This window comes from Scyliorhinus torazame, chromosome 11, assembly GCF_047496885.1.
Source record: "Scyliorhinus torazame isolate Kashiwa2021f chromosome 11, sScyTor2.1, whole genome shotgun sequence".
NCBI lineage: Eukaryota > Metazoa > Chordata > Chondrichthyes > Carcharhiniformes > Scyliorhinidae > Scyliorhinus > Scyliorhinus torazame.
In genome coordinates this window covers 156,723,867-156,750,462 of record NC_092717.1, presented here as the reverse complement: position 1 = coordinate 156,750,462, position 26,596 = coordinate 156,723,867, and the positions used below count along the sequence as shown (strand labels likewise).

The window sequence follows — 26,596 nt, the reverse complement described above, 5'->3', positions numbered from 1 at the left end:
AATGCAGGGGGCCGAGAGAAGATCGGAGAGAGCCCGCATGACCTGCGGCCCCTCACCGCCACAGAGCATAGGGCGTTGGATCTCATCGGCGGGGTTAAAGAGTAGGCAATTGCTGAGGCGGAGGTCAGTATCGGAGATGCAAGAGAGCCCCTTATAGCATGTGTGTTGATGGCACTGTATGTCACTCTTCTCCCCCACACCACATCCACCCACGATCTAACCATGCATCTTGTCTTTTGTCTTGGAGGATCACCTGGTGACGAGGCGGTCCATTTGAGGTCCCTTGCTCCCCGCCGCCACCCCGAGACTCACCTGGTGAAGAGGTTGGACCTGCTGGTGACCTGCCTCCCCGCTGCAACCCCCGCAACACCCCAGAGCACATGTCCGGGGTCAACACCGACTTCTCATCACTGTTATCACCAGCACCCTCCACCATCTCAGAGACACTCACCTCAACAGGCCACTCTGAGGAGGCTCCTACCTGGTGTGCACCACACACATGCAGTGGTACGTCAGGTGGAGGTAAGAACCCCCGAGGGGCCGGATGGTCGGAGGGCAGCCCGGCACCGGAACCAGCTGCCGTCCAGATGGGTCTCAGGCCCCTGAAAAAGGCGGTCCCATCAATGTTGGACATGCAGGTGCAGAGCCGGGGCTACATGAGCGGGTGTCACCAACCATCCAGTGCCTGCAAGTGCAGTTGGAGGAGTCCAACCGCCTGCAGGGGTAGAAGGCAGTGCCAACCATCCATGCCACCCAAGCCAACACTGTACAGGTGGCGTCCGCGTTAGAGGCTTTGGGTGCAATTGGCCATGGGTCCAGATGCCCAAGATCTGGGGCATTCTGTGGAGGCAGTGACCGAGGCACAGGACAGGGCGGCTATGTTACAGGCAGCCCTGTACCAGAGTAACATTGCAGAGGCGCTCCAGAGCTTGGCCTAGTCAAAACGGGTCATGGCTGCGGGCGTCGAGGACATTGGCATGACACTGGCTGACCTGAACCAGTCGCAGAGGGATCTGGCAAATTCATTGAGTGACATGGCGCAGTCCCCGAGGGATGTGGGACAGTCCCCGAGGGATGTGGCACAGTCCCTGTACCCCATAGCCACGGGCAAGGAGGCCTTGGTCGATCCGAGAGTGGGCCTCAAAGACTGGTAGCGCCTGGTGATGGCAGTGCCCCCAGAGCTCGCTCCGGCCGCACCCGCATCCCAAGGAGTAGCCTGGGGGACATCGGACACTCGAGATTTAGTTTTAGCTTTTTTGCCACGTGTACCGAGGTACAGTATAAAGTATTGTTCTACGTACAGTCTAGGCAGATCGTTTATTACATGATAAACATAGGATATATGATAAATACACAATGTAAATACAAAGACAAAGACATCGGGTGAAGCATACGGAGTGTAGTGCTACACAGTAGAGAAGATGTGTGGAGAGATCAGTTCAGTCCATAAGAGGGTCATTCAGGAGTCTGGTAACAGCAGGGATGAAGCTGTTTTAGAATCTGTTAGTGTGTGTTCTCAGACTTTTGTATCTTCTGCCGGATGGAAGAGGTTGGAAGAGAGAATAACCCTGGTGGAAGGGGTCTTTGATTATGCTGCTCACTTTCCCAAGGCGGCGAGACGTGTAGACAGAGTCAATAGAATTTACAGTGCAGGAGGAAGTCATTCGGCCCATCGAGCCTCACCAGCCCTTGAAAGAGCACCCTACATAAGCTCACACCTCCACCCATGCAACCCAGTAACCCCATTTATCCTTTGGACATTAAGGGTCAATTTAGCGTGGCCAATCCACTTAACCTACACACCTTTGGACTGTGGGAAGAAACCGGAACACCCGGAGGAAACCCACACAGACGTGGGAAGAAAGTGCATACTTTATACAGTCACCTGAGGTTGGAATTGAACCTGGGTCCCTGGAGCTGTGAGGCAGCACCATGAGGCGGGTTCACATGATGGACTGGGCTGTGTTCATGACTCTGTGTAGTTTCTTATGGTCTTGGGCTGAGCAGTTGCCATACCAAGCTGTGATGCAGACAAATAAATTAAATAAATAATCTTTATTGTCACAAGTAGGCGTACATTCACACATGCAATGAAGTTACTGTGAAAAGCCCCTAGTCACCACATTCTGGCGCCTTTTCGGGTATACCGAGAGAGAATTCAGAATTCTCAGTTGTTACGGGAATTGAACATGCGCTGCTGGCCTTGTTCTGCATCGCAAACCAGCTGTCTAGCCCACCAAGCTAAACCAGCTCTCAGATAGGATGCTTTATATGGTGCATCTGTAGAAATTGGCAAGAGTCAATGGGGACATGCTGAATTCCCTTAGTTTCCTGAGGAAGTATAGGCACTGTTGTGATTTCTTGGTCATAGCGTTGATGTGGGTGGACCAGAACAGATTGTTGCTGATGCGCACACCAACACTTTGAAGCTGTCAACCATCGCCACCTTGTCACCATTGATATAGACTGGGATGTGTACAATACTTGCTTCCTGAAATCAATGACTAGCTCCTCAGTTTTACTGACATTGAGGGATAGATTGTTGTCATTTCACCACTCTATTAGGTTCTCTATCTCCCTCCTGTATTCAGACTCATTGTGGTTTGATATCTGATCCACTATGGTTGTGTCATCAGCAAATGTACAGATGGAGATGGAGCTGAATTTTGCCACACCGTCATTTGTGTATTGGCAGTATAGTAGGGGGCTAAGTATGCAGCCTTGCAGGGTCCCAGCATTGAGAACTATCATGGAGGAGGTGTTGTTGTTTATCCTTACTGATTGTGGTCTATGAGTCAGTAAGGTGAGGATCCAGTTGCAGAGGGTGTCATAATATACACCAGTATATCATGGCGCAGCCACACAGTGATGGACACACAGTGGGACCAATCAACATACACAACACCGCAGCCAATCACCAGTGAGAGCACACGCACTATAAAGACAGGGGACATCAGAGTTCCCGCTCATTTGAGTAGCAGCCAGCAAGGAGCACAGAGTTCACAGCCTGCAACACAGACATTCACCATGTGCTGAATGCATCAACTGGTTAGGACAAGGCAAAGGTCTATAGTTAAAGCTGGTATCATATTTACCCACAGTTCAACTATGTTTAAATAGTTAACCTTTTAATAAAATAGTGTTGCACTATTTCAAGTGTTGGTGACCTGTATGTGATCCAGAACACCCAACACATCATGACACCAGGCGTGGTTGCATACTAGCACTTCTTAGACCTACCTGCAAGTGATCTGCCTTCCGCCAGCATTCCGTCATTCTGCAACATGGACAACCTCAGCCCGCCGCCGCCGCTCCGCATCGCCGGCAACCTCGGGGCCAACTTGAAGATTTTCAAACATCGCTTCTAGCTCTACCTCGAAGCCACGGACAGGGAGGGCACCTCGGACACCAGAAAGATTGCTCTTCTCCTCTCCACGGCCGAGGACCATGCCATCCATATTTTCAACTCTCTCACCTTTGCAGATGACGAAGACAAGACCAAGTTCAAGACGGTTCTCCTCAAATTTGACACTCACTGCAGCTTAGAGGTGAATGAAAGTTTTGAACGCTACGTGTTCCAGCAACGTTCAACGTTTGCAGGGTAAGGACGAACCTTTCCAATCCTTTCTAACGCACCTCCGCATCCTTGTGCAATCTTGCAGCTACGGGCCCACCTCCGACTCCATGATACGCGACCAGATCGTTTTCGGTGTTCAGTCGGACCCCTTATGTCAGCAGCTCCTCAAAGTAAAGCAACTCACCCTAGCGACCGCCATCGAGACCTGTGTCCTACATGAAAATGCCACCAGTCGGTACTCCCATATACAAGCGGCTGAAACGGCGCGGCAAGGTCCCCATGAGGCGGAACGAGTCCAAGTTCCTCCAGGGCCTCAGCCTGGATGAGGGCGGCCATTTTGCGCGCTTTTCGCGGACTCCCGCGCTTGTACGCACCAAACAAGGGGACAGCGACATGGAGGAGCGGAATGCGCAGGCGCGCACCATGCAGGACCGCACCACGCATGCGCGGTGGCGCAGCGAACGTGCTGACATCACGACGTGCGGCAACTGTGGCTCCGCCCATTTAAAGCGGCAATGCCACGCAAAATCTCGACAATGCCTATGATGTGGGAGACTTGGCCACTATGCCCTGCTGGCGAGCAGCTCAGCGTTCCAATTCATATCGCTTCAGCCAGCCTTACAGGAATGTTCGGACAATTCAACCCACGGTCACCGAGTCCGATTCGGACCTCCCACACAGAAGTGACACCGAGGACCCGAAGGCGCCTTTTCGAGTCGGTGTCGTAACGAAAAACAGGCTGTCCCCGAAGCAAAGACACCAGCCGCTGTCGGTATACAGCATCGATCCAGACGATGAGTGGTGTGCCACCCTGACGGTCAACCGGTCCCAAATACGAGTCCGCCTGGACACTGGTGCCTGCGCCAATCTCTTTTTAAAAAAATATATTTTATTCAACTTTTTCGGCCAAACAAAACAGTACAAAGGTTTTTCCCTTTTTACAACAATAAAACAATATCCGTTCTAGTTTTATAAACCCTGCCATGTCGTTTATCCAGGTCTCCACGCCCGGGGGTTTGGCTTCCTTCCACATAAGCAATATCCTTCGCCGGGCTACTCGGGACGCAAAGGCCAAAACATCAGCCTCTCTCGCCTCCTGCACTCCCGGCTCTTCTGCAACCCCAAATATAGCCAACCCCCAGCTTGGCTCGACCCGGACCCCCACCACCTTCGAAAGCACATTCGCCACCCCCACCCAGAACCCCTGCAGTGCCGGGCATGACCAAAACATGTGGGTGTGGTTTGCTGGGCTTCTCGAGCATCTCCCACTCCTCCGCCAATCTCATGGCGTGGTCTGACCTCCAAAGCCTTCGTGTCAAACCAATCATTTTCCCGTCGGCCTGCCAGCTATTGGACTACAATGGCAACATCATTCCTGCTACTGGCTCATGCCAACTCGAAGTGACGCACAAGTCACGAAAAGCCATCCTTCCTTTCGAGATCGTGAGCTCCTCGAAGGACTCTCTGCTTGGCGCACAGGCGTGCAAATTGCTAAACCTCGTTCAAAGAGTTCTCTCTCTCTCTCCTGATGACACGTCTGCCTTCCAGGATGCTGACTTCAGGGCTCAACTCAACGCCATCATCGACCAGCACCGCGACGTCTTCGAAGGCATTGACACGCTCCCATATACTTACAAGATCATACTCAAACAGAACGTAACGCCTGTGGTGCATGCACCTCGCAGATTCCCAGCACCCCTCAAGAACCGCCTCACGCAGCAGCTGCAGGACCTCCAAGACCAAGGAGTGATCGCCAGAGTTACGGAACCAACCGACTGGGTCAGTTCCATGGAGTGCGTACCGAAGCCTTCCGGCAAGCTCAGAATCTGCATTGATCCAAAGGATCTGAATCGCAACATAATGAGGGAGCATTACCTAATCCCCAAGCGCGAAGAGATCACATGCGAGATGGCTCGGGCCAAGCTCTTCACCAAACTTGACGCCTCGAAAGGATTCTGGCAAATTCAACTAGACAGATCCAGCAGGAAACTGTGTTACTTTGACACCCCTTTTGGCAGATATCGTTACAACAGGATGTGGTTTGGTATATCGGCGTCAGAAGTATGCCACAGGATCATAGACTAAATGATGGAAGGCATTGAAGGTGTTCGCGTCTATGTTGACGACATAATCATTTGGTCCATCACCCCGCAGGAGCATATCAGTTGCCTCCAGCGCGTGTTCAAACGCATACGGGAGCAGGGCCTACGCCTCAACAGAGCCAAAATGCTCCTTCGGCCAGACGGAACTCAAGTTCCATGGGGACCACATCTCCCATTTGGGTGTGCGGCCGGATGCGGACAAGGTGGCTGCCATCACAGCCATGAAAAAGCCAGAGGACAAGAAGGCGGTCATCCGATTTCTGGGCATGGTCAACTTCCTAGGGAAGTTTATCCCTAACCTCGCCTCTCATACCACAGCTCTCAGGAACCTGGTCAGGAAGACGACAGACTTCCAATGGCTTCCTGCCCACGAGAGCGAATGGAGAGAACTTAAAACCAAACTTACCACAGCCCCGGTATTGGCCTTTTTTGATCCAGCGAAAGAGACTGCGGCTGACCCCCTGCTACAGCATGTCATGCCCCACCTAACAGACGGGTGGCTCAAGGGCCAATGCCCACAGTTCTACAACATCAGAGACGATCTGGCGGTAATCGATGATGTCCTCCTGAAGCTGGACCGCATTGTTATCCCGCACAGCATGCGCCAGCTCGTCTTGGAACAGCTACACGAGGGCCATCTTGGCGTGGAGAAGTGCCGCCAACGGGCCCGAGAGGCAGTGTACTGGCCCGGCATCAATGACGACATCGCCAACACAGTGCTCAACTGCCCCACCTGTCAGCGGTTCCAGCCGGCCCAGCCACGTGAGACCCTACAGCCCCATGAGTTGGTCACGTCCCCTTGGTCAAAGGTCGGCATCGACCTGTTCCACGCGCTGGGCAGGGACTATGTTCTGATTGTAGACTATTTTTCAAACTACCCGGAGGTGGTACGTTTGCACGACATCACATCGTCTGCAGTCATCCGTGCTTGTAAGGACACCTTTGCTCGTCACGGCATTCCATTCACTATGATGTCGGACAATGGCCCCTGCTTCGCAAGCCAGGAATGGTCCTACTTTGCCAGGAGGTACAACTTTGTGCATGTGACATCCAGTCCCCTGTACCCCCAATCCAATGGCAAAGCGGAGAAGGGCGTCCACGTAGTCAAACGGCTCCTCTGCAAGGCTGCCGATGCGGGATCCAACTTCTACCTCGCCCTGCTGGCCTATCGCTCGGCCCCACTGTCCACTGGTCTGTCGCCAGCCCAGCTGCTCATGGGTCGCACCCTGAGGCCGACGGTGACGTCCATTCACGTCCCAGACTTCGACCACGTTCCGGTCCTTCAATGAATGCAACTGTCTCGTGCACAGCACAAGGCGGCTCATGACGCCCGTACAGCTGATCTCCCTGCTCTGGCTCCAGATGACAACGTCCGCATCCATCTTCCAGATGGTGGCTGGTCTGCACCTGCTGTGGTTCTTCAGCAGGTGGCTCCCCGCTCGTTCCTGGTTCGTCTACCGGATGGTTCCATTCTGCGCCGTTTAGTTCATGAAAAGCGCAACCCCAGGAAATTGGTGCACTCTCGGGGCTTCTAGATAAACACACTGTGGAATGCAACATTGTTGTTGTCCTTGGTGGCACCCTACCCATCAAAATTGGCCTTTATATCGCCACCTCATTTTCCCATGATGTGGACATGCCGGCAAGTCTTACAACACCAGGTTAAAGTCCAACAGGTTTGTTTCGAATCACTAGCTTTCGGAGCACTGCTCCTTCCTCAGGTGAATGAAGAGGTAGGTTCCAGAAACAAATATATAGACAAAGTCAAAAATGCAAGACGATACTTTGAATGCCAGTCTTTGCGGGTAATTAAGTCTTTACATGGCCAGATGGAGCAGGTTAAAGAGGTGTGTATTGTCTCAAGCCAGGACTGTTGGGTGCCTGAGGACTCTGGCCTGACTCCTTGAGGGGAAGGATTACCTGGAGGGAAGTCAAGGTGCCCTGTCACTCTCTTGCATTTGCAATGCAGGAGCTCACCCATAATTGTTATAATAGTGCACAGGCCTGCACACATCTCTGCTGGCCAGGGTCTGCATGACATTCGCCATCCTCCCCATGGAGACCTCAGTGTACGCAAATGTTGGCACTACTTCATCAGAGAGCAGGCGGAAGAACTTCTCCAACTCATGTGCCACTTCAAAACCTTGCATGAAAAAAAACAGGTTCACTTGCCCCCAACGCTGCTGTCCTGCACTGGAAGGAGACCTGAACGCTGCACATTTCTCACTAGGCCCTGGTCGGAAGAGCGAACGAGAAATATGCTGCACTCGACCGGGGTAAGTATAAAGGAGTAGTGGCAATCTGAATGTAATTGTCACGTCTCCGAAGTTATGACCCATTATAACTAACTTTCATGCTCCTGGATTAGAAAGAATAATCCAGCGTTTCTGTACTTGATCACCATCCAGTAACTAGTGCTGGAAAATGCAAATGAGCAGGTCCTGTGACTCTCGGGTCAGGCTTAAATGTTGTGACACCTTCACCCTGCCAGCCTCTACCATGCTGGACTAACCTGCCAATACTCATAGCTCAGGTTCATTCTTTAGGAAAGTATATACCTGAGAGAAATTGGTTCCATTTTCTATAAAGAAAACCTGGGCAAAAGGAACCAATTTTACAGAGCGATGTTCCACCCCCGAAAAAGAACCTGAAAGATGTCCGATCCCGCAAAGGGCTAGGTTAGTGCTCCTTCAAGCTTATTCGGACTACTATGGACTGCTGCTGCCTGCACTTGGTGTTGGTTTCCAACACCAGAAATATGAAATTAAGATTTCTCTTGTTGGCTTCTGAAAGAATCCGTTAAAATTTGATTAGAAATAGTGGAAATCTTCCTGCTGTATTTATGAAGACATCTGCACAAAGCAATCAGAAGAAATTCACTACAGGTTTTGAATTCCATTTGGCTAACACCCATAGTAAGAAGATTGTGGGGGAAAAAATGATTCTCTATCCCTAATTCCCATTAAATCATACTTTCACAACACTTGATATAATCAGTAAGCAACCTCAAAAGTCATCCCATAAATTACGCTCTTTGAATTTATTTATTCATATGTATATTCAGTTGGATTAAACTGTGACTTTCTGACATGGCTTAAAACTTGTGTGTACTAATTTCACAAAACACACCATCCCACACCCTCTGCGACTGTGTTTCCATCAATATAAATATATGAATACATACTACAAGTTATTTAAATATTTAATAACTTCATCTTATCTTCATAAAACTTTGAAAATATAAGCCGACATTGCTGGTGGCATTAGAGAAATCTTTATTGAGACTAATTAAACGTTCCAGATGTAGTTAATTAGAGCACAGCAAGCCCCTATTAATCAAAAACCATTCATTCGTACAGCTAAGGCAGCTAAAATAATTGCCAAAAATGTTCTTGAATTAATTGGATTTCTATCAATTAAATTAATATTTTGAACAACATAATTGATGGTGACCTTCAGCACCAATACTAAACCAACTTTTTTGCAAGTATCTCATCTACAGTATTTTCAAGAAATTCTGCACATTTGTGGCAGTTTAAGAAGGTTAAAATGGAACAGGTAAAATCACATTTCAGATGATTGCCAGTTGTTAAAAATTCTCCCAAACAAACAAGTAAAGAAAAAATAAATCTTTGAATGGAAAAAAATTACAAACTTTAATTAATCAACTCACTACCTTATTTAATGTCAGTCAGTTCAAATGAAATTGGTGCTGCCTTTGCAGTGTGTGACAAATGAGGAAAATAACAGATTCAGACATTACATCATGGACAAATATGCAATTAAGAAAGTGAAGCTTACTCCAACACTCCTACCCTACAAGTATGTCGATAATTTCCTCAAACTCAACTTCCACGATAACGTGGTAGAGATCGGCAAAACCCCCAGAGAAATGGGGGAATGGGCTGTTTATATATTTTCTCCAGGGTTTCTATTAATCTTCCATTGAAGTTACAGCAGAAGATCAGGAGAATCCTAAAGAAACATGATCCCATAGCCGCAATGATGCTATCAAATGAAATGGCAGCACTATTGATTAAAAATAAGTAACAGTTTTTAATTGTTTTTTTAAAGGCACCAAATATAACAATAACAGGATACTTATTTATCAATGTTTAATTTTATACCTCCCACTCCACTTTAAGTATGACTTTTTTTAAAATCGTCCAATATATTTCAAAAGCAAGGTGTGTGCTGCTAAGCCACTTCGTAATCTCTTCATGCTGTGGAAGGCAATATTCAATTGCTTTTCAATACAAGCAACTTGCTGCCCCTGTTAGTCATCCTTTGTAATCCGGTTGAACTGCTAGTGAGAGGTGTATCTGAGCAGAAGTTGCCATTTTATAAGGTTCTACTTCAGTGACCAGGAACACAGATATTTACTCAGTTCATTGTTCCTGCTATGAAATTCTGCTCACTGAATCCTTCAGCCAGCATTGTGAAATATTATAACAAGGGACAAGGAAGAATCGCTGTTACATAGCCATGTATCTGCCTTTGTAGCACTTAGGATTATGTAGCAGAGCGGCACTGCTGCCTCACTGCGCTGAGGATCCAGATTCAATCCTGGCTCCGGGTCACTGTCTGTGTGGAGTTTTCACATTCTCCCCATGTCTGCGTGGGTCTCACTACCACAACCCAAATATGTGCAGCATAGGTAGATTGGTCATGCTAAATTGCCCCTTAATTGTAAAGAAAATGAATTGGGTACTCTATAAAAAAGTTAAAGAAGGATTATGTAGCAATTTAGTCAATGAGCTTTGATTTTAAACAATAACAGCAGTTCAAAATAGCTTTATGGCATCACGAGAGCAGGCTTCTCTTACCCCATACTGTTACCTTTGATGGCCCTCAAAGGCTTGTCATGTACCCCTCCTGTATATCATCTACTTGCTCCTCTTAAATTAGGATAACACAGGCCCATTCTCTGCAAACAAAAGGAATGTGTTCAGGTTTGCAATTTCAATTACAGTACTCAGGAGCTTATTGATGCATGTTGCTTTCTCCATGGCAACACCTCAGCCAATCAGAGTCGATTTGCCAAGCGGTCAGCATCCTTTTCTCTGTAGTCTAAATTGTGGAGTTAATTTGATATTTGGCCCTCTTGCTGGGTATGAGACAAAAAGGTTTGGCAATTGATAAACACTTCACACTCACTGGGCTGGATTTGACCAGCCTTATGGGGATGGGGTGCATGGCAGAGATTGGGTTGCCAGGAAATTGTGAGAGGAGGCAGGGGATAGAGAGTCCATCATTTTCCCGCTGCCATGCCAATTCATCAGTGACGAGAAAGGTGAAGGACAGTCCACCTGTCCAGAGGCCAATATAGGGGACAATTAACTGAACAATTCAGGGCCTCTTCCCACTGCCACTATCACTTTACCAATGGCAGGTGGGCTGTCCGACTGGTGGAAAGACTGCCAGGTAAACACTGGTGATCTCCCACTGGCAAATGGCAAGGAAGGGCACTCCGAACCAGGCACTATTTAGCCCATGGAGATGTCTCCTGGGAGCAATGGCCACCTCTGGGGAAATAGTCCTGCTTACCCTTGCCAACTAAGGATCCCTCATCTGGGCCTGTCTGGATGGCCCAGCAGTCCCAACCCTCATTTACTTGATTGGGAGGACAACATTCTTTCATCGCATCCTCTTGTTCCAGGTGCAGTCCCAGCAGTGACCACTACTAGTGGTAGTGCTCCTAACACTGCTCTGCTGCAGCCCACTGATTGTCCAACAGCTCTGTGTGCATATGGTCATCCTTTATAAGACCATAAGACATAGGAGCAGAATTAGACCACTCGGCCCATCGAGTCTGCTCCGCTATTCAATCATGGCCGATATTTTTCTCATCCCCATTCTCCTGCCTTCTCCCCATAACCCCTGATCCCCTTTAAAGGGGCAACTTCTGAGAGAGCAACAAATTAGTTGTCTGACCCCTGTAAAATGTGGCCAGGAGACCCACAAATGGCCAAAGCAGATTTTGCCACATCAATTATGGGAGATGGTGGTATGGTGTTAATGTCACTGAACCAGTAATCCAGCGGTCAAGGCCAATGCTCTGGGAACACAGGTTCAAATCCTATCATGGCCATTGTGGAATTTAAATTCATTTAATAAATCTGGAATTGAAAGCAAGTCTTTGTGATGGTGACCATGAAACTGGTCATTGATTGTCATAAAAATCCAACTGGTTCATGAATGTCCATTAGGGAAGGAAATATGTCATTCATATCTGGTCTGGCCCACATGTGAATCCAGACCCACATAATGTGGTTAACTCTTAATTGCCGTCTGAAATGGGCTCGCCACTTAGTTGTCAAGGCTGCTCACCACCATCCTCTCAAGGGTGGTTAGGGATGGGAAACAAATGATGCCTTGCAAGTAATGCCCACATCTCATGAAAGAATAAAGGAAATTACGATCCACTTAAGGGTCTCATCAGCCCGCACTGGGATTTAACCAGTGTATCCCTGGGTGTGCTTCTGCTGGGTGGAGGGGAAGATCACTCCTTTATGGGCTCCCAGGCCCATTAGAGGACCTTCTCAAGGTGTGACCCCCTCCTTTAGGTTCCTCCCCCCTCCTCCCATGGCTTCTCAAATCCTGACTCCGAACACCCCTCACAAGGGCTTGCCAACTTGGCACCCGGTGAGACCCTTAGTCACTTGTTGGACAGCTTGTCTCCTCAATCCCCAAGCGCAGTATCGGCAGTGCCCATCACGCCTAGTAGCACTACCAGCTAGTAAGTTGCAGCCTCTGATTGGCTGACAACTCTCTGATGTGGGGCTTCCTGCCTCTGAGAAGTGGTATTCCACCTACAGTCTATTAATGGGCACAATAAGAAGTCTTCCAACACCAGGTTAAAGTCCAACAGGTTTGTTTCGAATCGCTAGCTTTTGGAACACTGCTCCTTCCTCAGGTGAATGAAGAGGTGGGTTCCAGAAACATATATATAGGCAAAGTCAAAGATGCAATCCGATACTTTGAATGCGAGTCTTTGCAGGTAATTATGTCTTTACAGATCCAGAGAGAGGGGTAATCACAGGTTAAAGAGGTGTGAATTGTCTCAAGCCAGGACAGTTGGTAGGATTTCGCAAGCCCAGGCCAGATGGTGGGGCTTGAATCCAATGGATGGTGACATGAATCCAAGGTCCCGGTTGAGGCCGTACTCATGTGTGCGGAACTTGGCTATAAGTTTCTGCTCAGCGATTCTGCGTTGTCGCGCGTCCCGAAGGCCGCCTTGGAGAACGCTTACCCAAAGATCAGAGGCTGAATGTCCTTGACTGCTGAAGTGTTCCCACGACTGGAAGGGAACATTACTGCCTGGCGATTGTCGCGCAATCCATTCATCCGTTGTTGCAGCGTCTGCATGGTCTTACCAATGTACCACACTTCGGGACATCCTTTCCTGCAGCGTATGAGGTAGACAATGTTGGCCAAGTCGCACGAGTATGTACCACGTACCTGGTGGGTGGTGTTCTCATGTGTAATGGTGGTACACATGTCGATGATCTGGCACATCTTGCAGAGATTGCCATAGCAGGGTTGTGTGGTTTTGTGGTTGCTGTTCTGAAGGCGGGGTAGTTTTCTGCAAACAATGATTTGAGGTTGCAAGCTTGTTTGAAGACAAGTAGTGGGGGTGTGGGGATGACCTTGGCAAGATGTTCGTCTTCATCGATGACGTGTTGAAGGCTGCGAAGAAGATCTCCACATCATAATAATGGGCAATCAGCCGTTAAATAATAATCTTTACTAATGTCAAAAGTCAGCTTACATTACACTGCAATGAAGTTACTGCAGCTGGACGAGCTCCCAACCCCTGAACTTTTTAGCAGGGGATGCAGGGATAACACAGTCCTGTGAAATCTAGTCCATAGAATCTATAGCCATGGCCACCAATGTTGAAGCAAAGAAAGTCAGGGGTTGCAGGCGAACAGAATTGGAAGAGGGCAGAGTTCCTGGATCTTTGTCGAGCTGGAGGAGATTTTAGAACTAGAGAGGAATTAGGCTTTGGAATCCTTGAAAACAAAGATTGTGGCGAGATTGTCCATCCCACCAGCCCTGTTTTCCTGTGCGGCGCGCCCCTGCCAGCAGCCGGATTCTCTGTTCCCGCAGCCTGCTGATGTTGTTTCCCATTGTGGTCACCCCACGCCATCGGGAAACCTACGAACGTGGGTGCACTGCTGGCGAAGTGGAGGATCCCACCGATTGAGAAACCCGGAGGAAAACCTTTAAGTCAATGTAAGTCAATGAGTGATATGAGACTTGGTGCGAGGTAAGGATACAGGCAGCAGAGTCTTGGATGAACTCACGTTCGGTAACAGATAAATTGAGGCTGGGGAGAGACTGGCAATGTTATGGATGTGGATGTCAGCATTCTGGAAGGGGAGGATATGGCACTGGAAGCTCGGCTCAGGGCCAAATAGCAGCAATTGCGGACAAAGTGATGAACAGACTGGTTTGGCCTCAGACAGTTGCCAGGGAAACGGATGGAGTCAGTGGCAAGAAAGCGGACTTAGAGGCAGAGGTCATGGTTTGGGTATTTCCGATATGTAATTGGAAGCAATTTTTGCTCATCCAATGTTTGTTGATCAAGTAGTATGACAGGTCAGAGTAGTAGAGGGGTTATGAGAGATGGAGGTAGAGGTAGAAGTGGGTGTTATAAATTTTGAACCTGACGTTGTGATTTTGGATGGTGATAACATGTTGAAGAGAAATACAAGCAGGACAAGATCATTTCCTGGAGGTCTCCAGAGATAACGGTGCAGGGGTAGGAAGAGAAGCAACTGTAGAATCTTAATGAACCAAGGTCAGTCCTACTCAGTCAGGCAATGGAGGAGAGGCTTTGGAGGCAGAGGTCAACCATATCAAAGGCTGCTAATAGGTTGAGAATGATGAGGTGAGTTAATCTACAGTCACAATCACAGAATTGTTATGGAACAGAAAGAGACCATTTGATGCATCTGGCTTTCCAAATGAACATAATGGGCGCAATTCAGTGGACTCAAGTTAAAGTCTGTTGAAGGGTGCATTTATTGGGATGTTTCTCAGTGGCTGCAGTGCTGCAAAACACCCCACTATCCAATGGCACTTTGCCATTTTTTTCTAACTCGGGGAGTTTCTCCCCACCAAGGCCACACTTAGAGGGATTTCCTGCTGGGCTCCTCACGGATCGGGGAACCATTTTGGAAGTCTGACGCAATCTCTTCCCCCCACCCTTTCAGGCCCTCCATGCTCTTTTGAACCCCCTCCCTTCACCTCCCCAACCATGGGGAGACCCTAGGAACACCCCCTCCCACCACCACCCTCCCCCCCCCCCCCCCTCCCCCACCTGGCAAGGCCTCCCGGGGCCCAACCCCTGGCAGTGAAAATCTGACACTCAGGCACCCTGGCTCTGCCAGCCTGGAACTCTGGCAATGCCGTGGGCACCCTGGTAGTGCTCGGGTGGCACAGCCAGGGTGTCCAGGTGACAGTGCCAGTGTGCCAGGTTGGCAGTGACAAGATGCCCAATGCCAGGCGGAGTGCCAGGGTGCCACCCTGCCCTGGTCCCGACCACCCGGGTGTCTCAAATGGCCTGGGAGACCCCCAGATGCCTTTACAAATGCTCCATGTTTGTGTGGACCAGTACTAAATGGTGTCCTGGTGAGGTTTCGCAGACGTGGCCATTGTCTCCCAGGCGCCGGGTGAATCTGGTGTCTGGGTATTTTATATCTCATTTAAATATTCAGATCTGGATCACGCCCATTGAGGGTGAGATCCAGATCCCACCGGGCGGAGCGAATTGGGTGATTTGTGAGGTTATGCGCCCAGTGCAGAGCCCAATTTGGGGCTCGCATACAATTCACCCATTGAGCCCGGATCTGTGCCGGATACAAAGGGGTCATTGAATCGACCCAATGACTTGGTGCAGTTTCCCCTGCCTTTGCCCTGAATCACTGCACATTGTTTCTATTCAAGTAATCATCTAATGCTCCCCTGAATGCCTCGATTGAAGCTGCCTCCACCACACTTCCGGGCACTGCATTCCAGACCCAAACAACTCGTTGTGTGAAAAAGATTTTTCTCACATAACATTTGCTTCTTTTGCAAATAACTTTAAATCTTTCTTGATCCTTTTGTGAAAGAGAACAGTTTCTCCCTATCTACTGTCCAGCCCCCTCATGATTTTAAAAATTTCTATCAAATCTCCTCTTTCCTCTCCAAGGAGAACAGTCCCAACCTTTCCGATCCATCCTCCGAACTGAAGTTTCTCAACCAGGGAACCATTCTTGTAAACCTCTTCTGCACTCTCTCCAATGTGTTCACATTCTCCCTATGGTGTGGTGCCCAAAACTGTGCACAATATTCCAGATGACGTCTAAGCAGTGTCTCGTACAAGTTCAGCATGCCCTCCTTGCTCTTGTACTCTATGCCCCTCCACCTCACATAAGATAAAATTTATGACTTACGTAAGAGTGATTTCAGATCTTTCGCAGGAGTGAAAACTGGTTCCAACATGGAGTTGTGGACATGTTTTCAAAAGCCATTTCTGGGACATTGGACAGGATAAGCAGATCAGTATGATACCATCCGCCTTTCTCAGTCTGTGATGTGTAAATGTAGTCAGGGCAGCAACTGAAACACCTGAATCACCTCAGTGCACCTAAGTGTGATAAAGGTAAGGTGGGATTTTCCGGCCATTCCCACTGGTGGGATCTTCTGCCTGCGGGCTGGTCAGCAGTTGCGGAGGGGGAAAGGGGGACCTGCCTCTGGAGGCAGCCTCCCAGCACCAAGCACTCCAGGAAGACCTGTGGCCTTCTCTGATTACCTGGGTGCAGGAGCAGCCGCAGGCCACCCTATGGAGAGCTCCCACCCAGATTTCCACAGTGGATTTCAAGGCTTCTCATGTGTTGTGGGATTTCGAGGAAGGCTCTGGTAGCATTGTGGATAGCACAATTGCTTCACAGCTCCAGGATCCCAGGTTCGATTCCGGCTTGGGTCACTGTCTGTGCGAAGTCTGTACGTCCTCCCCGTGTGTGCGTGGGTTTCCTCCGGGTGCTCCGGTTTCCTCCCACAGTCCAAAGATGTGCAGGTTAGGTGGATCGGCTGTGATAAATTGCCCTTAGTGTCCAACATTGCGCTTCGTGTTGGGTTGGGTTGCTGGGTTGTGGGGATAGGGTGGAGGTGTTGACCTTGGGTAGGGTGCTCTTTCCAAGAGCTGGTGCAGACTCGATGGGCCGAATGGCCTCCTTCTGCACTGTAAATTCTATGCTATGTTAAAACATCAAAAAACAGCGTTTCAAAAGCATAGGGTTGAGGGATGAGGAAAAGGAAAGTCTCCCTGTCTTGATTTTTCACTGAACTGTCTGATCTGCACATCAGCTGTCAGGCAGAGCAGTCCAGAATGAGAAGTTTAAACAGGTCAGACAAGCATGATGATTTTGAACAGAGGGCTGCCTGAGTTCATCATGCCAGGAGTTGCCCAGGGTTGGAAGGGGCAGTCCGGACACAGGACTCCCATCCTAGGGGAGGGTCCCAGGGTCAACCCCTTACCCACAACCTGAGCCCACCCAAGACCCTTGAGGGACCCTCCCTCTGCTGCCTGGCAGTGGCAGAGGGGCACATAAGCAATGGGCTGACCTACTTGACCCCTCTTGGAGTCCATGTGCCAGGACTGCTGCACTTGTGAATACTTGCACCAAAGCCCGCTCAGTGCAATTTGCTGTTTGTATGTTCCCACCGTTACAGGGCTGTAAACCCACTATGGCTGGTGGGTTGAGACGAGAGACTGGTTACGGTCTACTGCCTGGCGCTGATCCTGTTTTTGGGCCGACGCGGGATTCTCCATCCAATCGGGATTCTCAATTTTAGCGGCAGGGAGCGATAAACGCTGCCACTGGTGTTATAAAACTATTTGTTGGAGTTATCCTACATAGCTAGCATATTTACCATGTTAACAACATGTCAGAAGCATGCTGAACACTGACTTTATGTATCACTGAGAGTATGCTCTTTCACATTTTAAATTACAGCGTCAGTTAGACCAAGAAGCATATTCTTTGTACAATATGAATATTAGTTTAGTCAAAATGATTTACGCAGTTCAATATTTCCAAATATTTTTCTGACAATCCAGTAAAGCAGTATCTCACCTCACTATGTTCTATTTAATTAGGTTCCACAAGATGAATGGAGTGGGTTTCCTCCACAAGGCAAAGATGATGAAATTCCTTGTCGACGAATGCGCAGTGGCAGCTACATTAAAGCAATGGGAGATGATGATAGTGGGGACTCAGATACCAGCCCTAAACCTTCTCCAAAGATTTCTGCACGACGTGAGAGCTATCTCAAGGCCACCCATCCATCCCTAACAGAGCTCAGCGCACTCAAGTAGGTAACAATGCACATTTGAAACCCACAAACTGATAATGACATTGGCATCTTTAAGTATCGTTTTATTCATTCTTGGAAAGTGGGCATATAGTGTGATCTCAACTTACCCTGAGAGAAAGGATTTGGGCCTTTTTCTTGAATCATGTCATGCTTTTATATAACTGAGTGGCCTGCTAGGCCACTTCAAAGTCACACGGATGCAGGAATGGAGGTACAAAGATATCAGACAGGGTGTCCAGCAGGTTTCATCCCATAAGGGACATTAATGAAACAATTAGGTTTTTATAAGTCTGGAGGCTTCATGGTCACTTTTACAGATACCTGCTTTTTAGTTCCACATTTTTTTGAACTATATACATTTAGATTTCTAGAAATATAGTGGGAGCAAAAATGGAAATTAAACAGACTTGTGCAGAGATATTTTAACTCCAATACTAAAAGTTCTCAAATTAATAGCTTTCCATGGATTAACAAGGAATATTTAAGATTTCCTTTTCAACCATAAATAACTTCTTTCAAAATTAAATTAATGTTGTCCTTAAAGGTATAGCTTGTGATAGATGAGTAATAACTATTAACAAAGTAAGGTTAATGTAAACCCTTTTGTGAAATATTACTTTTCAATTTATTAAAAATGACAAATATGTGAAGTTTCAGTGCTGGGTATAAGAATACCTTTCCACAAATTCTTCACATTTCTACATTAAGAGGGTAGGAGCAGTCACAAAATGTTTCTTTATTCTATTTCAAATGGCTTTATTAAGAGGGGCATAGTGTAGAAGAACAAAGAGGCTATGGTAAACTTGCATAAGACACCAGTTAGGCCTCAACTGGTGTATTAGGAACGCTGGAACAGGAATAGGCCATTCAGCCCCTCAAGCCTGTCCCGCTATTCAATGAGATCATGGCTGATCTGTGGCCTAACTCCATGTACCTGCCTTTGGCCCATATCCCTTAATATCTTTGCTGAACAAAAATCTATCTATCATAGATTTCAAATTAACAACTGTTCCAGCTTCAACTGCTGTTTGTGGGAGAGAGTTCCAAACCTCTACCACCCTTGAGTGAAGAAGTCCTTCCGAACATCTCTCCTGAACGGTCTAACCCTAATTTTTAGACTATGCCCCCTAGTTTTAGAATCGCCAACCAGTCTTTCCCTGTTAATGTCTTGAATACTTTGATCAGATCACCCTTTAACCTTTTAAATTCCAGCGAAACAGGTCTAATTTGAGTAATCTATTCTCGTAATGTAACCCCTGTAATCTTTTTTGTATATCAACGTTGCATTCCCTCCAAGGCCAAAATATCCTTCCTAAGGTGTGTTGCCCAGAACTACTCACAGTACTCCAAGTGGGGTCTAACCAGGAATTTGTATAGTTGCAGCATAACCCCTGAGTTTTTATATTTCTGATGCACGATCAATTGTACAAAGACTCAGATTGGGTACAACTGTGGCTTTATTGCAGTAAGATGCGTGGCCTCCTACAGCAGCTGGCAAAATGGCAGCTGAATGGAGGACATGCATATTTATACTCCTCCTCCTGGGCGGAGCCAGCAGGCAGGGGCTACCGGCGAACCTGTAGTACAAGTCCTACCTTACATCCCCTGATACAGGTGGCCATGATGTGGAGATGCCGGCATTGGACTGGGGTGAGCACAGTAAGAAGTCTTACAACACCAGGTTAAAGTCCAACAGGTTTGTTTCGATGTCAATAGCTTTCGGAGCTTTCCTTTGGACCCACGGTGAAGAATCACTGAAACAACTACACGATGACATTAATAAGTTCCATCCAACTATCAGACTCACCATGGACTACTTTCCAAAATCAGTTGCATTCTTGGACAAACTCGTCTCCATCAAGGACGGTCACCTCAGCACTTCGCTTTACCGCAAACCCACGGATAACCTCACGATGCTCCACTTCTCCAGCTTCCACCCTAAACACATTAAAGAAGCCATCCCCTATGGACAAGCTCACCGTATACACAGGATCTGCTCAGACGAGGAGGAGCGTAACAGACATCTACAGGCGTTGAAAGATGCCCTCATACGAACGGGATATGGCGCTCGACTCATCGATCGACAGTTCCAATGCACCACAGCAAAAAACCGCACCGACCTCCTCAGAAGACAAACATAGGACACAACCGACAGAATACCCTTCGTCGTCCAGTACTTCCCCGGAGCGGAGAAACTACAACATCTTCTTCACAGCCTTCAACACGTCACCGATGAAGATAAACATCTTGCCAAGGTCATCCCCACACCCCCACTACTTGCCTTCAAACAACCGCGCAACCTCAAACAAACCATTGTTTGCAGCAAACTACCCAGCCTTCAGAACAGTGACCATGACACCACACAACCCTGCCATGTCTATCTCTGCAAGACGTGCCAGATCATCGACATGGATGCCACCATTACACATGAAAACACCACCCACCAGGTACGCGGTACATACTCGTGCGACTCAGCCAACGTTGTCTACCTCATACGCTGCAGGAAAGGATGTCCCGAAGCGTGGTACGTTGGCGAGACCATGCAGACGCTGCGACAACGGATGAACGGGCATCGCACGACAATCTCCAGGCAGGAATGTTCCCTTCCAGTCGGGGAACACTTCAGCAGTCAAGGGCATTCAGCCTCTGATCTCCGGGTAAGCGTTCTCCAAGGCGACCTTCAGGACGCGCGACAACGCAGAATCGCCGAGCAGAAACTTATAGCTAAGTTCCGCACACATGAGTGCGGCCTCAACCGGGACCTGGGATTCATGTCGCATTACATTCATCCCCCACCATCTGGCCTGTGAAATCCTACCAACTGTCCTGGCTTGACACAATTCACACCTCTTTAACCTGGGGTTACCCCATTCTGGATATGTAAAGATTGAATCACCTGCTAATGCTCGTATTCCAAGCATTGTCTGGCATCTTTTAATCTGTCTATATATATGTTTCTGGAACATACCTCTTCATTCACCTGAGGAAGGAGCAGCGCTCCGAAAGCTAGTGATATCGAAACAAACCTGTTGGACTTTAACCTGGTGTTGTAAGACGTCTTACTGTAATACAGGTGTACAGTTGTTCACCACATTCACCCCCTGTTAAAATGAGTCCGGCAGGGGTGGTGTAGAACTATATACAGTATTGAAAATTATGTACAGCGTTTTATTAAAAAGGAAGTGAGAAAAAAAATGTCCTCTTGAAAGTCCGGTGCCAGTTAGAGGTTCAACCGGTCTGGTGCCTTGACGTTCCGCTGGGAGCGATGTAACAGTGGCGGTGATGTCAATGCTGGCGACGTTGGTGCCGGCCTGATGTTGGATCAGTGTGCCTAAATCCTCTTCACCCTCTTACGTGGGCAGGGGAAGGAGGGATAGACCTGGTGGGGTTAATGTTGGAGGGGAAGGGGAGGATGGCGCCTGGACGGCGAAGTGTGTATGGATGGAACCTGCTGGTGCTAGGTCCCTGAGGGAGAAAGTATCTTGGCGGCCGTCAGGGTATCCCTCATAGGCATACTGGGGGTTGGCATGGAGCAAGTGTACCTTATCCACCAACGGGTCCGTCTTGTGGAGTCGGACATGCCTACGGAGCAGGACCGGCCCTGGAGCTGCGAGCCAAGTCGGGAGCGACACCCCGGATGTGGACTTCCGGGGGAAGGTAAAGAGACATTCATGAGGTGTGTTATTCATAGCAGTGCACAGTAGTGACCGGATGGAGTGTAGTGCATCAGGGAGGACCTCCTGCCAGCGAGAGGCTGGGAGGTTCCTGGACCGTAGGGCCAGCTGGACGACTCTCCAAACCGTCCCGTTCTCCCTCTCTACCTGCCTGTTTCCCCGGGGGTTGTAGCTGGTCGTTCTACTGGAGGCGATACCCCTGCTAAGCAGGAACTGACGCAGCTCATCACTCATGAATGAGGATCCCCTGTCGCTGTGGATGTAGGCGAGGAAACCGAACAGAGCGAAGATTGTGTTGACGGCCTTGATGACGGTGGCAGACGTCATATCGGGGCATGGGATGGCAAAGGGGAACCTGGAGTACTCATCGACCACACTGAGGATATATGTGTTTCGGTCGGTGGAGGGAGGGGCCCTTTCAAATCCACGCTGAGGCGTTCAAAGGGGCGGGGGGCCTTCACCAGGCACGCACGGACCGGCTGGTAGAAGTGCGGCTTGCACTCCGCGCAGATCTGGCAGTCCCTGGTGACTGTCTGTACTTCCTCGACGGAGTAGGGCAGATTGCGAGCCTTGACAAGATGATACAATCGAGTAACCACCGGGTGACAAAGGCTGTCTTGTAGGGCCCGGAGTTGGTCTACTTGTGCGCTGGCACATGTACCTTGGGATAGGGCGTCTGGGGGCTCGTTGAGTTTGCTGGGGCGATACAAGATCTCGTAATTATAGGTGGAGAGCTCGATTCTACACCGCAAGATTTTATCATTTTTGATCTTGCCCAGCTGCGTGGTGTTGAACATGAAGGCTACCTACCGTTGGTCATTGAGGAGAGTGAATCTCCTGCCGGCCAGGTAATGCCTCCAATGCCGCACAGCTTCATCGATAGCTTGGGCCTCTTTTTCGACGGACGAGTGCCGGATTTCTGAGGCATGAAAGATACGGGAAAAGAATGCCACGGGTCTGCCTGCCTGATTGAGGGTGACGGCAAGGGCAACGTCTGATGTGTGTCGCTTTCTACTTGGAAGGGCAGTGTCTCATCTACTGCGTGCATCCCGGTCTTGGTTATGTCTGCTCTGATACGGGCGAAGGCCTGTTGTCCCTCGGCCGTAAGGGGAAACTGGGTGGACTGTATGAGTGGGCGGGCATTGTCCGCATAGTTTGGGACCCACTGAGCGTAGTACGAAAAGAACACCAGGCAGCGTCTGAGGGCCTTGTGCAGTGGGGGAGGGGAAGCTCCATAAGGGGGCGCATGCAGTCGGGATCGGGCCCCAGAACTCCGTTCTGGACCACATAGCCGAGGATGGCTAGGCGGATCGTGCTGAACACACACTTCTCTTTATTATAAGTGAGGTTTAGGAGAGTGGCGGTGCGGAGGAATTTAGCAAGGTTGGCATCGTGGTCCTGCTGGTCATGGCCGCAGATGGTGACATTATCTAGGTACGGAAACGTGACCCGCAAACCGTACCGGTCGACCATTCGGTCCATCTCCCTTTGGAAGACCGAGACCCCGTTAGTGACGCCAAAGGGAACCCTAAGAAAGTGATAGAGACAACCGTCCGCCTCGAAGGCAGTGTATGGACGGTCCGATTTACGGATGGGGAGCTGGTGGTAGGCGGATTTTAGGTCTACCGTTGAGAAGACCCGGTGCTGCGCAATCTGATTGACCATATCAGATATGCATGGGAGTGGGTACGCGTCGAGCTGCGTGTATCGGTTGATGGTCTGGCTCTGCTTCTCCCCAGTTTTAACGACTACCACTTGAGCTCTCCAGGGGCTGTTGCTGGCCTCGATGATACCCTCCCGAAGCAGCCGCTGGAATTCGGACCTGATGAAGGTCTTGTCCTGGGTGCTGTACCGTCTGCCCCTGGTGGCAACGGGTTTGCAATCCGAAGTTAGATTGGCAAAGAGGGATGGGGGGAGGGGGTCGACCTTTAGGGTCGTGAGGCCGCACACAGTGAGGGGTGGTAGGGGCCCGCCGAATTTGAGGGTGAAGCTCTGGAGATTGCACTGGAAAACCAGGCCTAGTAATAGTGCAGCGCAGAGATTAGGAAGGGAGTAGAGGCGGAAGCCGCTGAATTCTACGCCCTGGACCGTGAGAGTGACCGTGCAGAACTCTCGGATTGGGACGGAATGGGATCCGGAGGCCAGGGAGATCCTTTGATTGGCGAGGTGGACTGCGAGGGAGCAGCGTCTTACCGTATCCGGGTGGATGAAGCTTTCGGTGCTCCTGGAGTCCAGCAGGCAAGAGGTCGCGTGGCCGTTGATTTTCTCCTTAGTCGAAGCGGTGGCCAGGTTGTGTGGACGAGACTGGTCTAGCGTCATCGAGGTGAGCTGCGGTTGATCGTCACTGGTGGCAGAAGACGGAGAGCATGAGGGGCCCCGGTTGTGGAATGACGTCGGCGTCCAAACCCCATGGGGAAGACAAGATGGCGGCGACTGAAGATCCTGCGGGGGACAAAATGGCGGCGCCCATGGTCCGCACGTTGCGGGGGCAGGACAAAATGGCGGCGCCCATGGTCCGCACGTTGCGGGGGCAGGACAAAATGGTGGCGCCCATGGGCCGCACGTTGCTGGAGCTGAACAAGATGGTGGCGTCCATAGGCCACACGTGGACTGAGGGGGGGAGATGGCGGCACCCACTGGCCGCGCGTGACCCCGGGAGGTGAAAATGGCAGTGTCCTCTGGCTGCGTGTGGTCTGGGGGGTGAAGATGGTGACACCCATTGTGCGTATGTCGGGGTGAGGGGGCGATAGCGGTGACTGCGTGGGCCTGGCACACTGCGGCGAAGTGGCCCTTTTTGCTGCAAGCCTTGCAAATGGCAGTGTGAGCCGGGCAGCGTTGGCGAGAGTGCTTCTGCTGGCCGCAGAAGTACCATCGGGGACCCCCGGGGTGCGCGGATTGGCATGTGGCGCAGACGTATTGGCTGGGTAAGGCCCCGACTGGGGCAGCCGTTTGCGGGGTCCAGGAGGGACAGGAGGGGTGGGATGTGAGGCTGGAGGGGTAGCCCTGAACATTACGTGAGGTGACCGTCATGGAGAGCGCTTGTCTTTCTGTCTCCGCTTGGTCGAGCGTGGCCCCTTCAAGCAGTCTTTGGCGGATGAGGTCCGACACAATCCCCGTTACAAAAGCATCGTGCATGAGGAGATTAGAATGTTCGGGGACCGTAACGGCCGGACAGTCACAGTCCCGGACGAGTGGGATTAGGGCCCGCCAGAAGTCTTCAATGGACTCACCAGGGAGTTGAGAGCGAGTGGCGAGTGCGTGCCTGGCGAAGAGTATGTTCGCTTTCTGCGCGTAGTTCTCTTTGAGGAGCGCCATGGCTTCTGCGTAGGTTGGGGCGATCCGGATCAGCGGAAACATGCTTGAGCTCAATCTTGAGTACAGGACCAGTATCTTCTGACCCGTCAGTGGGGTGTTCGCTGAGTTTATGTAAGCCGCGAAGCAAGCTTTCCAGTGATTAAAGTCTTTTCTGGCGTCGGTCGATTGCAGATCCAGCTGCAGGTGATCTGGTTTGATACGGATGTCCATCTTGTAGAAAATCTTACTGCAATAAATTGATGCACGATCAATTGTACAAAGACTCAGATTGGGTACAACTGTTTCTTTATTGCAGTAAGATGCGTGGCCTCCTACAGCAGCTGGCGAAATGGCAGCTGAATGGAGGACACGCATATTTATACTCTTCCTCCTGGGCGGAGCCAGCAGGCAGGGGCTACCGGTGAACCTGTAGTACAGGTCCTACCTTACATCCCCTAATACATGTGTACAGTGGTTCACCACAATTTCAATCCTCTAGATATGAAGAAAGGATTTGACTGTATTGGAGAGAGTGCAGAAGAGGTTTACATGACTGGTTCCAGGAATGAGACACTTCAGTTCTGAAGATAGTTTGGAGTAGTTGGGACTGTTCTCCTTGGAGAGAACAAGGCTCAGAGGAGATAGAGGTGTTCAAAATTATGAGGGGGCTGGAGAGGGTATAGGGAGAAACTGTTCCTGCTCGTAAAAGGATCGAGAACAAGAAGGCACTAAGTTAGGTCACTTTTAAAAGAAGCAAATGTGATGTGAGAAAAAACTTTTTCACTCAGCGAGTGGTTTGAGTCTGGAATGCGCAGCCTGGAAGTGTGGTGGAGGCAGGTTCAATCGAAGCATTCAAATGGACATTGGACGATTATTTGAATAGAAACAATGTGCAGGGTTAGGAGGAAAGGACAGGCGAATGGCACTAAGTCATATTGCTCATTTGAAGAACCGCTGAAGACACAATGGACTGAATGGTCTTCTTCTGTGTGGTGTTGGGTGCTCTGAGGTACAGATGAACCAACACGGTTGCATTTGGTACAACGCTGTTTTATTCCAACTTGCTATTTACAGATCTGTCTTGATACTCTGCACGTGGTGACTCTCTGAGTGTGTTGTTAATCAGGTCCTGTCCTTGTGCTGGTCTCTAGATGGACTGACCACCAGGTGTCGTGTTTCTTGTCTTATACTGTCTCTGTCCTTGTCTGTGATTGGCTGTCGTGTTATGTGTGCTTATTGGTCTGTTGGTCTGTCTATCATGATGTGTGTGATTGAATATCATGACATCCCCCTTTTTTACAAGATTATTTTCCTACGTGGTTATAAATATGAATGTGTCCTGAGTGCAGCTAAAAGTGTGTGTGCGTGATATTTACAGCATGTACATGTGGCGATGTCGGGTGTGTCATGCTAACGAGGTTGTACCATAACAAAAAACTTTGAAGTGTGGTCCGGTCAAACGAGATCTGGAATGATAAAACAGTAACATGTTACAATACAATAGTTGTTAAACTTTGACGTGTGAACAGTCTCATAAGTCCAGTCTGGTAGGTGTGCAACGAATTTGGGTTGACCGCCTC

At 49.4% G+C, this 26,596-nt stretch overlaps 1 protein-coding gene across 2 annotated transcripts in view; it reads left to right on the top strand.

Annotated features, from left to right (window-relative positions):
* Window positions 1-26,596, top strand: part of dlgap1a (discs, large (Drosophila) homolog-associated protein 1a) — a 1,321,170-nt gene that overhangs the window by 947,052 nt on the left and 347,522 nt on the right. For both annotated transcript variants that reach the window (XM_072467915.1, XM_072467917.1), the window contains exon 6: window positions 17,831-18,045. In XM_072467915.1, coding sequence (XP_072324016.1) covers window positions 17,831-18,045 — 215 coding nt within the window. The remainder of the gene's footprint in view (window positions 1-17,830; window positions 18,046-26,596) is intronic.